At 36.4% G+C, this 17,855-nt stretch overlaps 1 protein-coding gene across 2 annotated transcripts in view; it reads right to left on the bottom strand.

The window, feature by feature from the left end:
* The window catches only part of NDFIP2 (Nedd4 family interacting protein 2), a 47,450-nt gene that overhangs the window by 2,868 nt on the left and 26,727 nt on the right, over positions 1-17,855 (bottom strand). For both annotated transcript variants that reach the window (XM_040584285.1, XM_040584286.1), the window contains 4 exons: positions 16,904-16,991; positions 7,743-7,867; positions 4,607-4,673; positions 813-918 (listed from right to left, as the gene is read on the bottom strand). In XM_040584285.1, the coding sequence (XP_040440219.1) occupies positions 815-918; positions 4,607-4,673; positions 7,743-7,867; positions 16,904-16,991 (384 nt within the window). In that variant the 3' untranslated portion in view covers positions 813-814. The remainder of the gene's footprint in view (positions 1-812; positions 919-4,606; positions 4,674-7,742; positions 7,868-16,903; positions 16,992-17,855) is intronic.

Genomic DNA, 17,855 nt, shown 5'->3' with positions numbered 1-17,855 from the left:
GGAGAAAAGTTACGAAAACCTGCTTTATACATCAAACATAGCTTCTCACTCAAAACACACTATTTAAGCGTTTTAAGTAAACTGCAGAGTAATGAAAATACTACAGTACTTATTTCTAGGCTTAAATTTACCTCATCATGCAATTTAAGTAAAAAAGTTGCCCACAAAAACAGAGACCCCTGGTTTAAGTTACACAGTGAAATCCAATGGAACCACCCAATGGATAAAAAGTATTAAAGGGGGGAAAAAAAAAGTGAGTATGTGCCAGACTGATTAGTCAGCTACCTGAAGGATATATAAAGCACATTGTTGCATACACAATAATCATACTTGTACATGACTGTCTTAATCCAGTTATGTAAAGAGAGACAATACTCATCTATTGTTTGTGTGTTCAGACGCATGTCAATCAGATTTAATATGCAGGCAGATTAGTGCTTCCTAACAGGCTGACAACAGGTTGGCTACTAATGCCAGTTTTCCAACACAAAGGACAGTATCCTGACAGGCAGTAGATACTGTTTCTTGCTCAGGAAAACCAACAGGTTGTTCTTCTTTTTTGTTACTAAACATTAGTTCCAAGGAGAACTAGAGGCAACGAGGATGTATTATTTACTTTCAAACGTCGTGATTTCAAGAGACTTCAGATATTTCTAAGTCCATGTAGAACACACACCATGTCCGTGACACATGTTCAAAAACCATGCAACTTCTGTTTTGTGACAGAAGTTTGATCAATTATTTCTAATGTAAGTATTTAATTCTTCTCCATTTTCCTGGGAGAGAAAATCTTATCACTAAAAATTGCTTACCTTCAGTACAAGAAAAAAAATCTTGTTCTGTGAGCAGCTGCCATGCTTTCAGACATATTTCTGACTTTAAGATAATTGACAAAGCCTCGAAAGAACAGGAGGAGTCCTGAAAGTGTAGAAAATGCACAAAATTAAGTATATCAACCTAATTACAAGCTGTCCCACATTATTATTTTTAAAATAATTTTAAAAAATCTAGATTATACAAAGTAAAGTGAGGTCCTTACACATCACTCAATTCAACAAGCGAGTCTCCTGCTTGTGATATAAGGAGACAGCGTTATGGAAGGCTTTTCAGAAATTTTATACTCATTCTTGGTTCAAGTATCAACTGCTAAAAAGACTGCATGAAAAAACTTAAAGAGGAAAAAAAATACATGCTGCACATTCTTTCCAAGAATTTTTAAAATAAGTTGTTAGTGTGTTAGAAGACTAACTGAACTGTAAAATGTGCCTTTAGAAACGTGCAAGATAAACATACTGCATGTCAAAGAGGTAGGGGGGGGGGGAGCAAAGACAGACAGTACAGACTGCTCTAGCAACAAGCCAGTAAGAAATTATACTAGATTATGGCTTGAGATTTAACCATCCAGGAAAACACACCTGTCCAAGAGGAGGAAGAACAACAATCGATCCAAAGCGAATTACTCAACATGTGTTATGACTACATTTTTTCGGTCAATTCCACATTTCAAATTATTTTTAAATATTTAAATTTAACTGCATTTGAAAGAATATTTCAGCTCTGGTTAGAGGAACAAGGTATACAGAATAGCCATACAGAAATTCTAGCTGCAACAATGGAAATCATTAACATGATGTCAACATCATTTTACCAATTCAGAGATTCACTGGACATATGAACAAACCCAGAAAAACACATTGCTGCATAATGTACACAGCTTTTTTGCCCATTTTCCTCCACTTCAGTAAGTGGAGTAAGTAAACTTCAACAGATGAATCAATTAATCTGTTGGATCAGGGAGAACCCAACAGAAATAAAACAATCTGCCCAAAGGGTTGGGGGGTCCAAATCTGAATTCCTCATCCCATGGAGAGAAACATGAGCCTGGAGAGCAATTCTCACTGAATGAACACACAGGTACCTTGAAGATACATGTTTATGTTTGTATATATATATGTAAGTATTAAGATTCCAAAGTTTAAAATAAAAATCTAAACTGAGGCTTAACAAGTTTAGCAACAGATTACATTCTTTTCTCTTACATTCTAATCAACAATCTCTTTGGTTACACTGGTATTTTCCTAAGGGATGCACTTTTTCTTCCTGCTGTCCTGGCAGAGACCCTGACTTTTTCCTATGATCATTTCTTCTCTAAATGCTTTTTGCTTGTGGGTTGGTTTGGGGTTTTTATTATTGTCGTTAACTTTATTTTTGCTTTTTTAACCCAAAGCCTCATTAGGACACACATACAAAAAACCCCAAAACAGAGAACGGTCTGCTAACCAGTGGAACCCTGACCTAAACCAGACACATTTCTGTGATCATGGTTAATTCTACATGGAGAAGAAAGCAGTAAGGTCTGGATCAAAAGTGTACTACAAAAGCTGCTACCCAGACATTACCAGAGATAGTCCCATGTTCAGCTGAAAAGCAGCTGAAAAAGCAAGCAGGCAGCTCTTAAGGTCCTTGAAAGCATGTTTTCTGCATTACACATTGGAAAAATCAGTCTAAGTTCAACCCATATTTTATATTTCTGTTTAGGGACACAAAAAAAAACCCCCGAACAACGAACACCAACACTCCACTTTCCACTGTGTTCCCCAAAAAGAAACATCATCTAACCTTTAAATTTATAAATTAGAATTATCTCTCCCCAATTTGTTCACTGTATATGACAGCCTCTTGGAAGCAGACCACTTTTCCATAAAGCATGATATTTTTCCAGATGTTGAAAGAAGGGAAGGGAGCAGAAACAGATAGGTGAACATCAGAAGAGAGGAGAAGATGGCAACAGGTGGGCTCAAGTATATCAAAAGACTACGCAAAAGAAAGAAGCCAGCTCAGTTCATTCACTTCTGAAGAGACACAGGACATGCTACTTCATGTGCTCTAATTGGGAAAGTTATCTGTAACAATGAAGTACAGATCTGTTTGGCAGTGCTCCGTGACTTGACAGTACTACTCCATATCCTGCTAAGTAGCTCTGTTGGGTTAAATCCTTCTATGGTGTTCTAGCAATCTCCATATATTTACTTTAACAGTTTAAAACCATTGTTGGCATATTTCAGGCAAAACATTCATAAGACAAGGGAACACTTGACTGCTGGATGCATACTGCATGCCTCACAGTGCCTTTTATTCCAAGCCATATTATAAACTTCGTGAGTTAAAGGAAAAAAAAAAAATCTTCAAACAGTTAAGACTGAAAATAAGACTTTCCCAAATCTAAGTGAGCTACCTTCTGAACAAGTGCTGCAAAAGACTAGTAAGAAGAGGAACTACAAATGCACCACTTTTTCATAGATATGGTGCAGGAAAATGTTAGGGGAAGAACACACTGTTTTCATGCAACTGGATAAAGTATCAAACTTCAATCTCAGGCACCACAAGGCTTTGTTTTAATTAAAGATTTATCTGGAGACGTTTGTACCTGTAAAGAGTCATTTCACTTCCTAACTAAATACAATTGCCTCAAACAGAATATGAAAGCATTTGAGGGACTGATGCTGTGATGTGTTAAGCATCTGCAGTTCCTATATATCTCGAGGAACCAAGTGCACAACAGCAGAGCAAGCTGAGTATTAAGAAGTCTAATGAATGCCCTTGAACTTTACTAAAATGCAGACAGAGAAAGTTTTATGTAAAATCGTTCAAGATTCCTGGCATTTCTTGTGAGAGAGTCAGTCACAATTAGGATCTCAGTGTTGGGTTTTGTTGTTTTGTTTTTTTTTTTATTTATTCAACATTTCATTCTAACATTTGCTGTTAGCCATTTGAGTCAATTGACTCAAAGGGAAGAGTGCCACCTACTGAACCAGTCACAGTTTACGATGCTTCCAGAGCTAGAAAATAAAATGGATAGCAACATTCACTTCTGTAAAAGAAAATCAGATTCCATATTCAAATTACAAAATCCACAGTAGGAAAAAAGGTATAGTGGTTGGGGTTTGGTATATCCTAATTAAGAACAGACAGAAGAGCAGAATCTGATGTGTATAAGACTCTGAACCAGGGCAGACAGATCTCTTTAAGAGAAAGCTGACATCATGGGAGCACTGTGATCAGAGAGCATGAAACTATTCTCTTGTCTGACTGAGAAACTACTGATGCAGTATGCATTTCAAAGAACCAGAAAAGGACATTCCATGAACTATGTACAAGATGGCAGACTCCACCTTCCTAGGATCAGTCACATTTCTTAAAATTTAATAGCTGACATACAGGTTTATACACGTCAGTACTAGATACTATGCTTAAATATGTTCTCTACATAAAGCTGAAATTTAATTACACAGTTCTGCACCCCTAGATCAGTAGAAGCAGCTTAAATAGCACAAATTACAAGTCTCAGATTGGTACATAATTACATATGTAGAACAAATTTTTTTTGAGCTGAAAGTTATTTACTAGTCCGCAGTTCACACAGTAAACACCACTATGGCAACCAATAACCTCATGAATACTATGGAAATAAAAACAACACACACAACTATCAGCAGTTAAAGAAAAACACATAGCTAAACATGTTACAGAACTGTTACTTACAATGTCATGATTCATCTTTAAGAACTTCCACATCAAAACAGAAATATTTCCAATTGCCACTTACCAAGTACAAGAAATATCCACCAAAGCCAGTACTGTCCATTGAAATATCCAGTAAAATACTCTGAAAACTGAATTTCATACACAAGGCTTAGCTGCAGTAAGACATATGACTAAGAAACATTTAACGTACTATGCAAATTCAGAAAGCACAGAGGAAAAAGCAAATTTAAATATAAGTAACATGTACAACTAAAAATGTGAAACTGGTATTTGTGAAGCAGTTTAATATACAACTAACTTCCAGTGTTGATTGGTCTGTGGCAAAGTTATTTTAAAACCTCAAAAAATGTGTGTTTATATATATATAAAGCTGCTATTACTTGCCAGAGTCATCTGACATTTTCTATTATAATGAATCACCACTTGTCGCTTTTCTTTCCCCCCCCCCCAATGCCTGCCATCCCAAACACACTACAGCAGCCTGCTGCTTTAGATATTAACACGAAAAGCCACATTAGTTTAATCTTATCAGACAGGGATGTTCTGCTGACCCCTCAAAAGAAGAGCTTTTGACCTTCTGTATACCCCCTACTGTTAATCGCTGCCAAGAATACCAGGCCCATAAAGACCCCCCAACTCATTAAAGTCTTTTTATTTTCAAACCAGCATTCAGTTCCCAGCAGTGAGCTGAACGCAACTAAATGAACCTTGAAGTGGCATTTCAACTGCTCCTGTTAGTGACCATGGTAGACAGTTTTGTCCTCCCTGTGATGTGGAAGGCAGCTGGAGGGCAGGGTGTGATGGTATTGGAGACAGGTATCTGTGCCTTTACCAGACTCCAGACTGCATGCTTCACTGATAAAAAGACTAACCAAATGTCTCCAAAATTCACATAAGAAGTAGGAAGAGGGGATGTGTGAAAAGTGACCAGAAGGAATAAAGTAACTTATTTAGTAGCTCTGCACACTTTTCGTCCACTTCCCATCCTACTGTCATGCGGTATGTTTACTGCACCCTGCCACAGTGCTTCCCATTTACCATTTCTAGGACATTTCAGTAGTATCAACCAAGAAATCACATAATTCAGGCATGTATTTCAGTTTACTCTGAAAAAGAAGATACTGGACCATATACACAACCAGATAAAACTCCAAGACATTTAAAGAACTCTAAATATAATTGTTATTTTTTTCTTCAAGTAACTGTGCACAGAGATACACGTTTTCTTCAGAATAAAGCCAGGCCATGTGAATTCCTTAAAGGTCTAATCCTGTACTGTATTCACTTCTATGGGTAATTCAAGAAAAAAATACTCAGAATTGCTAAGCTGAACTAAAGAATTTTTACTTACATTATTGTTACATAAATACTAGCATTTCTATGACTGGGCTGAATAAACATTTCACATTTTGACACTTCATTAAAATATCAAATGAATACTCAGTTCCCAAGAAGCTGACAATATTATTAATCCTATCTCACTTGATGGTCAGTGTTTTCAATTCTCTAAACATATATATCAATACACTTTTTTAAAAAAGTTACAGTTTCATTTAATTGGAAAGAAGATCTACTAAAACCAGTATTTAAATAATGGCCTGTGTGCATTACTCTCACACTTTCTTTAGGCAGAAGTGGCCAAGGCTTCAGAATTTCTCCAACAGCAAAACTGTGCTTTTGTCCTCGACCCCCCTGCCCCGGGCCACCTGTAAAAACTGATACAGAGAAAGTACATGGGAACTTGGACTGTTTAGTATAAAGTTTTGTACTACTAACGCTGAGCGCAGAGGGCAGCACAAACCTTCGGAGGAGCTTGAAACAAAGGAACAGAAGAGTTTTGTGCACTCCCGAGTGCTTGTGTGTCACCATAAACAAAAATTGTTGACATACACCTTATGAGCTTTCTGCTGTTGTCTCCAGACAGACAGACAACACAGGATGATGACAGTCCTCACTATGAAAAAAACCTCACCCCTGAAGTCTCAGAATTGATCAGCTCTCATATTTTAGAATGAGAAACCGATTAAATACAAGAATTTAAATATAGTCTAGACTACAGTAATTCTTCAAGGAAGTTTAGCACATATGGATTTTTGTGTGTGTTACAAGAACATTTTCAAGCACACAGGAATAATAAAACTGACACAATAAGCAAGTTCTTCCCTCTGTTCAGTGTGTCTCAATGGAAGCTGAAAATATCCCCAACAAAAGCATAGTCTTCTTGCTCCCTTAAGATAATTTCATTCCAAACCCTGAATTCCAACTAAATACACCAGAATCACATCTAGTCCAGTACCATTCCGCTGCCCTGGGGAAAAAAAAACCAAAACACAACAAACCCACCCCAAAACCCAAAGCATGCCCTGGCCCCCTAAACCCAAGAACACAACCCAAAAAAAGAACAAAAAAAAAAGGAAGAAAGGAAATCACTCAGCTCTAAGGAGTATATAGGACATGTCCAGGAAGGACCATGCAACCTCTTTTCTCTACAATCCTTGTACTACCATGCTAAGACTAAATCAAATTACTAGTGCACCCACACAGGAAAAAATAAATAAATAAAGCAGAGTTTGAGGGCATAAAAGGTAACTAAGTTATCCAAGACCTCTTTCTTCATTAAACAGGATGAGATTTTAAATGTTGTGTCTCACGGACAGGTAGAATTCAAGTTCAGAAAGAATCATTACATTTCACCTAGCATCCACTTAGTCAGCTAAGTAACTTCCCTTTGGCTAACATATCTTTGAAAAGTATTAGTCTTGCAGTGAAAACATAAAGAAATTGAGTATCTAAGACAGTAAAAATGTGACTCACTTCATACTCAATTTTTACTTGATTCGGTATAGATCTTTCATATAGGACACTATACTACCAGTAACTAGAATACCAGCTCCACTTCCTCTACAGGCTTTTATATACTTGTGCAAAGAATGAGTCATTCTGCATTTATTTTAGTGGAAACATGAATACGAAATGCTATGTCAGATAAAAATAGATTAACCTTCATCATTAGTAAGCATACATGAATATACAGCAAATAAATTCTCTACTGAAGTGGAAGTTAGGAAAATTCTAGGCCCTCTGTTAAGCACTGGAATTTAATATACTCGTTTTTAAACTCCATTATTATACATCCTTGAATAAATTGTTATTGTTTGGTTCTACAGAGTCTGTACAGTGTGCATCAAGAAACATACCCGTACAATCAGAATCCATTTGATCAGGGAGAGACCGAATCCACAGATTGCACCATACCTTCCAGCTATGGTGTTTGTTATACAGAAGGATAAACAAAATCCAATCCAGTTGAAAATAAATGCCACTATAAAATAAAAGAAACAGTTGCTTCTGTTAATCTGTATAGCTAAGCAAACAGACATAACATTAATTTTACTTTTAAACTAACAAGGACATGCTTACATAGTAATTCCCTTCCGGTAATTCAGACTTCCAGAGATTAACTTTGAACCCAGACATTCCCCATGGTATAGTCACTTAATAACAAAGCAAATGGTAAACAGGCTGGAACCTACCACTTTAAACAAGAGAAAATTCCAACATAAAAGAAAGTATTACATTGCTACAGAAATCTAACCAGGTGACACTAGACATAAAGAGTAAATGCAAACAAAGGACTGTAACACACAAGACTTGGATTAAAACAAAGAAAAAACCTTGCTACACTTTTATAACCAAAAATATAGTTATATGCACACATACGTGCATCTATCAAGGCTGCATATTCAGTGTTATGCAGTTTGGATCAAACAGAATAAGCTCTTGCTCTGTAAACATAGTATAGAAATGAAGATAAGTTAAGAAGCTGCTGTTTCATTGGTTACTGTCTTCTCTTTTAGATCTATATTCAAGCATAAGATGTAAGAAGCCTTGGAAGTTTTACACAGAAGCTTAAGAAATCAAGAAACAAGAAGGACATTGAGCATTACTACCACTGTTACTCCAATTAACACCTTTACACAACTCCCAGTAGTTTTACAATTTAAAGTTTGATATCTTCATATGTACTCGGCAATCAACAACATAATTTGTACTGACTTCAGTTTGCGTGCAATAAGTGAAAGTGTAGGAATTCCCACTTAGGTGATGTCCCAGCTTTGGGAGTAAGTGAGGGCAACTAAAAAGAAAACCACTAAACAGAAGAGCTGGGAGAGCTGCTGGAAGATGACAATTCAGGAGTTCTGGAGAGGCCAAGACAGTGGAAAATCGGAAACATTAGAGAAGCCCACAATAAACACAAAAACTAATGAAGAGGCGAGCAAGGAAGGAGGGCAAAGGAGAAGAAAACCCCTGCACACAAATCCTTAATGTTTGAAATCCCCAAACTTAGGGAAAAAACAAAAACCCCACAAAATTCAGAGATTAAATTGCCACAGGAAAAAAAAAAGGTCTCTTTTCACTAAAAGTTGGAACACTTAGAGCAAAACATTGGGAACAGAAAACAACAGTTTTCTTAAACAAAAGTCAATTTGGGAGGATTATCTATAAGCAACCACTTTTTTTTTTTTTTTTTGTAATTTAAAACCTTGTTACAAATCCTCCAACAATCGATGTGAAGATGCAATGATTTGCACACAAATGCAAAATTAGTCTGTAAAACTGCAGTGAGATTCCATGAACTGTAAAGAAATTGAAGTTCCGAGAGAAGTTTTGGAAGACTTTACATCAACACAGTCACTTTTTAGAAGAGAGAAAACACCTCATTTCAGGCAAAGCCATAGGTAACAATAGATGGTGGCAAAGAGAAAGCTTACTTTTACACTAATTATGAATCTTTAAAAAACCCAAAGAAACACCATACACACAACAAAACACCCCATACCCATAAATAACTCTGAATAATAATCCAAACTGGTATAAGGAAGGGGGTGGGGGTGGGGAATGAGAGCATTTCTATTACGTAAGAAATACAGAACAACATTGCGACCCTAGCATCCTAACATTTACCTATATTTCCAAAACACCAGAAAAGCATTTACATTTGAGAAAGCCTGGATAACTTGTACTGAGAACAGGATTTCCCTGTTTTAATCAAACTCTCCAAATCCATACTTTTAAGAGTAACAGATTCATAAGCTAGTTCTGCAATGCATCGCTGTCCTTGTCTCAGCATAACAGCTTACTGTTATGTAAGTACATAATATCTCTCTCTTTCTTCCCACTACTCAAGCCACAAAGGGTGAATTTGATTATGGTTCCAAAGATAGGTATGTTAAAAGGGGCAGAAGGCAGACATGTTTCTAAAGAACTAAGCAGACTAGAGGAATTCCCAGAACTTAGAATTTTAATAGGCATATATTAAAAAATAAGGATTTTTATAGCAACTGAACCAATTTGTATGTGCCATACAAAAATTAGAGATTTCCCAATCATAAATATAGGAGGGAAAAAATATTAGTTCTTATAGTCAAAACTAAACACAATGACAATTCTATTTTCCTTTCAATGTGAGCTGAAGGAATATTCAAAATAGAATCCACAGCCACTGTATAAGTACTAGATGGATACTTAACACCAAGTTATTTGCCCAGCTCTTGAAAGAAAAGACATCAGCACGTTCCAATGTTGTTCATAGTAGTTCTTCTTCCCTTTAACCACTGTGCTGTTCCATGGAGTTATACAATCAGACAATGCAAGCAGGGAAAAAAAAGCCTCAGATTCTACAAACATTGTAAACTAGCAAGTTTACACATCCCAATAAAATTGAATTATAAACAGAAGAAAGATCTCGTTATTTAAGTTTCTATCTGTAACCATCTACTGGAAAAATTCTGCAGTCAGGACCTAATCAGAATTCCCTGTCTTTAGCAGTATTCCACATCTGTAAAATCTAGGCAACATATTAGGGAGATGCTCTAAATGTTGCCTTGGTGTTGCAGCATTTTAACAAACTTAAGATGGCTGATAATATCTATATGTTTTCAATCTTTTCCATTGCTTCTCTCTCACCTCCCCAGTATCCTATTGCTATTCTGTCACTATCATCTTCACTGTCTCATTCTGTTGCAAAATGCATAATTTCCTTTCAGAAATGCATCTCCAGCTTCTAAGCAGACTGCAACAAATGAGGTTTTTATCTATTTTCTGATTGTTTTTCTCTACATGAAAATTAGCCTTATCTACCAACCTGTATGTCTTTTTCCATCATGATTTCCATGCGCATACTAGGTCATGCAAGTTCTCTGAACTTTATGGCCTACACTGCATCTGGTAAGAGTTACTAAAGTTTATTTCTGTGTAATTCCTGTCTCAACTAATTACTAGAATGAAAGTTGTTTATAATTTTCATCCCTATATTGCCATAGAGAAGCCAGAGCACAAACTTCTCTATCAGGCTGAGGAAGAAAACAGAATGGTGAGGGAAGAGACTAGTAAAAGAAAGTGTCTGCTCTTCTCTAGAAGTATCAACTTCCTTCTCTCTATCTACTAGAGACAACTAAGTAGTACTGCAAGTTTCTTACGGGAACAAATGTAATCCTCCACTATTTGCCTGCACCCACTTCTTTGTGAAATGTGAATGACACTTCTCAGCAGTTAGAGATAGCCTCATCCCTCATACCGCTTCAGCTTCCCATGACATCCTCATACAGACAATGTTCCTGGTCTGACATTCATACACACTACCATAAAGAAGAAAGCCATTCATAAAAATCCGATAGAAAGTCTAAGAAGCTGCTACAACAACATTGTGGTTTTAACTAAAAAGGCATTAACTTCTGTTCGCCCACCCTCTTCATGCAGCCAGGTTCTGTGTTCTTCTAGACTCCCACTACAAAACTAACCACTCTGCAACATGAATTGTTTCCTATCCCAGAGACTGCCAGTATTTATTCATACTTGAGCCCAACTTTCAACTACTGTCCTCTTTCCTTTAATAAATTGCAGATATTTAAATGAAACTCGGAATGACTGCACTGGCATCATTATTTCAGTCTCTTTATTGGCTACTCTAACACCATACAGACAAGTGGGACTGGTTAAAGTAAGGTTTTGAGGTTTATGCATTCCTGAAATGACAACAGGAGGAGAAAGTAAGTCTGTATTAATGAAATTCACATTAAAAAAAATATAACCATTTGAGTTATTTCGTCATGCTAACAAAACTTATAATGAAAAACAGGTAAGAATTTTCTTTTTGGGAGAAGGCGGGTTGGACTAAAGGTCTTTTCTAATAAAAAGCCTTTTTCATATCCAGTTTAGCACCCACAAAAATTATGCTGTACTTGTATTTCTCTTTATGTTTTGTAGCAGGATAATCCCAGCCAAAATATAAAGCACAGGATGTTCTAAATGTTGTAAAAGTCTCAGAATCTGACAAGCAAAATATGGCTATCCAGCTATTTCCACACCTGAAGCCCTCTTCTGAGGGGCAGTGGTCAACATACGATTTTTCATATAAAAAAAATTAAGTCAGGAATTGCCGATAGATAGACTCGATTTCTAAGAAGCTGGAGTAAAATAATTCAACTTGGTTTTGACAAACAAGCTTGTATCCATTGCCATTCTTTATTCTCCCATAACTACAGGGGCACAACAAAGATGACGCACAAAGCTCTACTTTGTCATTAATAATTTATTTAACCCATGCTTGCTTTTTGTCAGCACTCATTAAGTTGCAAAGGAATATTGACACTTCCTTTCATTCTACTCCCACAATTTACAATAAATAAAACTTAGTTTTTCAAGTTAAGCAATCTCATGCAAAGGTTTTGAATTGTATGTATTGTAACACATCAGAAGATGCAACATACTGACAAGCATACTAGAATAAATCTGCTTTTTCTTCGATTGTTCTTGCATCTCACTTGCTGATCTTTTTTACTTCGCTTTCCACAGCTAGACATTAATCACCTGTCTTAAGTTTATATTCAGAATCTTGAAAAGATGCCAGCAAAATTGGTCTGAAGTCCTACACTGGTTCCAAATTTTAACCATACCTCAACCCTGTGGTAAGACTATAATGGCAGCTATATAAACAAAAAGCAACTATGCCCAATTATATCCTTCACTCCCCGATTTGTTTGTCCAATGACTTGGTATACAGCAAACACCAAAAAACTTTGTTTCACACCTGGCCTAGGTTTACTAAGCATACTGCAGTAAGTAATACTTTCTAGATCTTCGTGCACCACTAGAAATCACTATTCCCATTCCTGCACAGAATTTACTCTATTCTTGAACTGGGACACATTTTTGCTCCTTCCTGAAAAGCTCACCTAAATCTGTCTGATGAGGATGACTGGAAGCATTTGCTAGCAACTTCAACAGACATGTTCAAAAACTTCCCTAGGCCATTGATTTCTACCACTTTAATACCCTTGTTAGTAAATTTTTCTTAATGCCCAACGACAAGCTTCCTTCCAATTATTCTGTATGACATCCAACGTGTATGGAGAAAAGATGTAAATCAAACTCTTTCTACATTAAGGGGGAAGTCAGATGACTATATATGAAGGTCAGTCAGGCTTCCCTGATAACCAGGGAGAAATAAGCACTCCTAAAACAGTTCCTTTATCTCCTTTCACCATTTGGAATTTCAGACAAATGACTTCGCCTCAGCTTCTCTTGCATGACTAAGGAAACGTGCATAACAGTTATGATGTGGACACACAAGAAGTTAGGTTTCCTAAATTCACAGAGCGTAATCCTCCCACTGGAAATTTAGACTGTGCTTACCACTCCCTGGAAAGCATCAACAGGAGGCTGTGCTCACCCTGAGCTTGTGCTACAACTCTGCTTTCCAACCTGCACCCACGTGAAACACCTTAAGTAGATATCTTAGCTTGTATGCAGTTTATCGACTGACTGAAGCATCTAATAGTTTTGAAAACTGTATAATTATCAGTTTACAATATTTTGTTATGGCTATTATCTATTCCAATATAGTATCCACATCATGAGATTTTATTGGTGCCAGTTGTACACAATGTTTATATTGCACAAATGTTCAGAAAGAACTAATCAGATCGATGTATGAGAACTTAAAACTTCAGCTGTATGATCAAACACTTTTTTCCATTTCTCTCTCCTTACTAACCCAGCTGTGAGGCTCAAATTAATATTAATTTTTCCTAGGTTGTAGGGACAACTCAAAACTCCCTTCCATGGTTTCATAGATCCAGATGAGCTCCACAATTCCTTCTGGGGCCCACAGGTTAAAAGGCTGCTTGATATATCTAAAGCAGTCCTTAAATATTAAGGAAAACCACATAAACCTTTTATTACTGCTCCAAACGACCTCCTTCACATAATCGAACCAGGATGAGCCAATCAGGATTCAAGACTTCCACTACAGGCAGACCAAGTACAAAAAGCAAACCCTTTGGGTCACAATAGTTAATTGCTCTTCACATTACTACTGTGTTCCAAATGGAAAGAAAAAGCTCAGAGATTCACCTTTTTTTGTTATGCATGAAAATAAATACATAAATTTAAAAAAACAGCCAACCCACAAACCACTCTGAGAAACTCACTTGTTAACAACTTTCTCTGGCATTCTGGAAATTTTTTACTATGCTATATAAGGCACCACTGACTTAAAAATACATAATAAAAAATATATATATTATGTGGTCTGATAGCATAATTTGCTGTATTTCACATTCATAGCAAAAATTAATACATTCATTAATATATGTATTTACCTCAAAATCGGAAACTGACAAACACCAGCCCTGACCATAAGAGAGCAGACTTCTTGCTCATCAACATAATCACAAATTTCAAGAGCAACATCAATTTCTCAAAACATAGGATTTTACCACCTATTAGAAATAAACTTGTTTTCCAAATTCTTCCACTAAGTTTCTGAATCAAGTTCTAAAGCAAAAAAAATCACCACCTGTTCATGCAAAGGACTTTTATTCTTTAGAATTGTCTCATTCTACTTAGTTATGCTAAACAGAATCATGCTTTACAGCTTTGATGCGAAACAGTTTTATAACTTGAAGCACCAAGCTCCTAAAACAAACAAAAACTCCGAACAGATCTGCCCACTAGATGGGCCCAAGATAGCAATTTTATGCAACTTGGGCAGCTACCACTAGATGGTAGCTACATATCATGAGTTGACTGTGATATGCTGGTAAACTCCATAAAAAGTTTATTTTATTATACTGCAGTTGACTAAAATGACATTTTAAAAGCTAATTTCACTGGGTTTGTATTCAAAACAAAGGTAGATCACCCTCATACCCCTCCAAGATCTTTCTACCAACGCTGTACATAACAGTCACAGGAGGATGTGGGAGAGCACATCTGGAACAAGCCACTCGTTCCATGCTCCTTTCACTACAGAACAGCTCCTGACACCGTTCTCCTGCATTTTAACTGAGCAAGCGAACTTATTCTAGGCTCTCTGTGATGTGCCACCTCTACTTGAAGTGTTTAAACATATCCCACTCAGAAAAAACCCAGAAGATAGCCATACTGAAAATTTAATTTTAATTCCTGCTCTCTTAATCTCCACACATGGAGACTTTTCCCTCCTTATTAGAGGGACAGAAATACACCACCCACTATTTATGATCTACTCTTGTTAAACTAAGCTCATTTTTCACTTAGTTCTCTGATTTCCCCAAGAAAAACTACTGAAATTCAATTAATATTCTTTTATTTAAAAAAAAATTAAATTAGGTCTATAAATGCTGAGTTTTTGTGAACTTTTCATACCATGAACACAAACAACAAGCAAATTTGTAAATTATCAATTTCCATATGTACCCAGTATCCATATCAGCCACCAGAGATCCCAATTAAACATACACTTGTATAAATATCTTGCAATACGTAAGCACTCACTTTATGCATTTCATTTATAGGCAAGCAAAGCTGGCATTAACATAGTCTCAGAATAATTAAGAAAATTATGAGCTACAGAGCATTTTTATCAAATGTGTAAAAGCAGTGCTCTGTGAAGTCAATCTCGGCTAAACAGCTGTTTGAAAAGAAAGTTGCCAGTTTACCCAAGTGAACAACTGCACTCCTGAAGGAGGACACAAGGTTCTGGGCATGCAGTTTCAGACAACTGTGATTTTAAGGACCTAAAATATATTAGAGCCAGCCAACAATCCGTTTGACCTCCAAGTGCAGTGCTAATGAAGGTCTGAACCAGGACTTAATAGCAGGAACAAGTCACACAATACAGAACTTAAATAGGTTAAATACAGAAAGTTGTAGCACATAGGGAAGGGGAAAAAAGGGAAAAAGATAAACGAAGCTATACCCTTCTTTGCCCCCATGAATATATAACCTTTCTATGATACAACTACACAAAGAGGCCAGACTACAAAACTCACTTTGCTACTCTCTCTCTATATATATATCTTTATTTAATTTGTTATGCAAGGTAGACATATTTTTATTGCAAGATGACATCACCACATTGCCCCAGTACATCACACACCAACATGAAAAAAAAAAACAACACAACCTTCTGTAAAAGTTCGGTAACCAGTACCTGTAACAGTTAAATAAAAAGACTGTGGAGGACACTAAAGAAAAAAGAACTAAGAAGAGATTTATGTTGAAAGACAAAGGAGATTTCAGTGGATAATCAATCAGCTTTCATCCTGATGGAGAACAGCAAAAAAGAACAGCTACATCCCCAACACCAAGCTTTCCTCCAGGCTGTCAAACACATTTATTTCAGAAAAGGAAAATAACCACAGAAATTAGAAAGAAATACGCATTTGGTAAAACAGAAGCAGCTTCATTCTAGGAGTAACTTTGAGTGGCTAAATCTAACTTTGCTCAATGTGGTACATAAGTTACAAGACATGCACAGTGCACACACACAGTACCTGAAGAAGTGCTATAGCAGTGCTGGTTGCAATCAGACGTTACCCGAAGACAGTACATTTTTATATGCTAGTGGTTAGTTCAACCTGAAAATGAGCATGGTTGGATTTGTTCAAACCCACAGCTATTTAATTCACTACACTAACATCAGAAACTTTTATACGGCACACCATCTCTGTTTCAGATTTTTTCTACTTAAAAATCAATTGCTAGATTTCTGTGATCCAGGCTTCCATTCAAGTTGGTAGTCCAACTAGAAGATGACAAAATTTCCCAATTTACAGGGAACACTGCAGCCTTGCTATGCCTCAAAACACTTACTATGATTTTACTTTAACCCCTTACCTGTGACAGATGCCACAGAAAAAAATGTGCAACACATTTACTACATCTGGAACAGGAAGTATTTGTGTACAGGTACGAAAGATCCATTCATTAAAAGTACATTAATGCAGTTTATCACAGCTACCTTTTATATTCCGTAGAAAAAAAGGTACAATTAAGATATACCTCAGTAGGACTGGGATACAAGATAACTTACTGAAAAATGCCAACATGAAGATGCCATCATTGCCCACTCTAAGCTGATCTGCATCACTGAAATCATCCCGTGGTGGATACTCTTCTTCCTGGATTTACAGGTTAGTGATAATTTAGTGAAAAGTTTATTTTAGAATAACTATCTGTAGGATTAAACTATTAATTATGTTTCTGAAGCTAGATGAAAATTGACATTTCTTTAACACGTCCACATCAAGGAAGTTTAAAAGGAAAATAATTCATATCTACAAAACAAGTCTTATTTCTTGCTTATATTGATAGAGCCCAAATTTTCTCTACGTTTCTCTACAACATATGTACATACTGCCTGTTCGTCTTAAGTGAAGACAGAAATTATTTCAGAGGAATACTTTGACAACTGAAACCAGCAGAAATCTTTTTTTACTGTAACTGTCTTGCTATGAAGGCCCAGCTATCAAGTATTTTTTTGAAAATACTTAATACACATCACATAGTATGTTCTGTCTTTTTCCTGCCAGAAAAGTCTTTAAGCTTCTAAAAATATGAAGTTTTAGAGTAAGGTTAGTATCTTAACATAAATTGCTGATGCAACAGCACTGCACTAACCAAGTTGTCCATACTATACCCACAGAAAAAACATATGCAAAGCAAGGAAAACCTCTAGGGACACTAGAGGGCGCGAGCACATCAGAAGTGTGTAGAAGTCTTCTGAACTCAAAACCCACACAACTAAACAGAGATGTCAGCCAAATCGATCCAAAGACTTCGCCCATCGTGTCAAAACACTAGATCTTCAAAAACTGAAAGTATGAGTTTGTTTTGTTTCTCAGTACTTGATTTTCAACAGAACTTGGCAGATCTTATATATGCAGTTCTGCGCACAAGTAAAAACATAGCTGCAACTGTAGACTGACAAATGTGAAAGTCTTCATGATCACTGGACTTAACTAAAGAGAGCCTAATAAAAACTG

This window comes from Falco naumanni, chromosome 2 (genome assembly GCF_017639655.2).
Source record: "Falco naumanni isolate bFalNau1 chromosome 2, bFalNau1.pat, whole genome shotgun sequence".
NCBI lineage: Eukaryota > Metazoa > Chordata > Aves > Falconiformes > Falconidae > Falco > Falco naumanni.
This window is presented reverse-complemented; position numbering and strand designations above follow the sequence as displayed.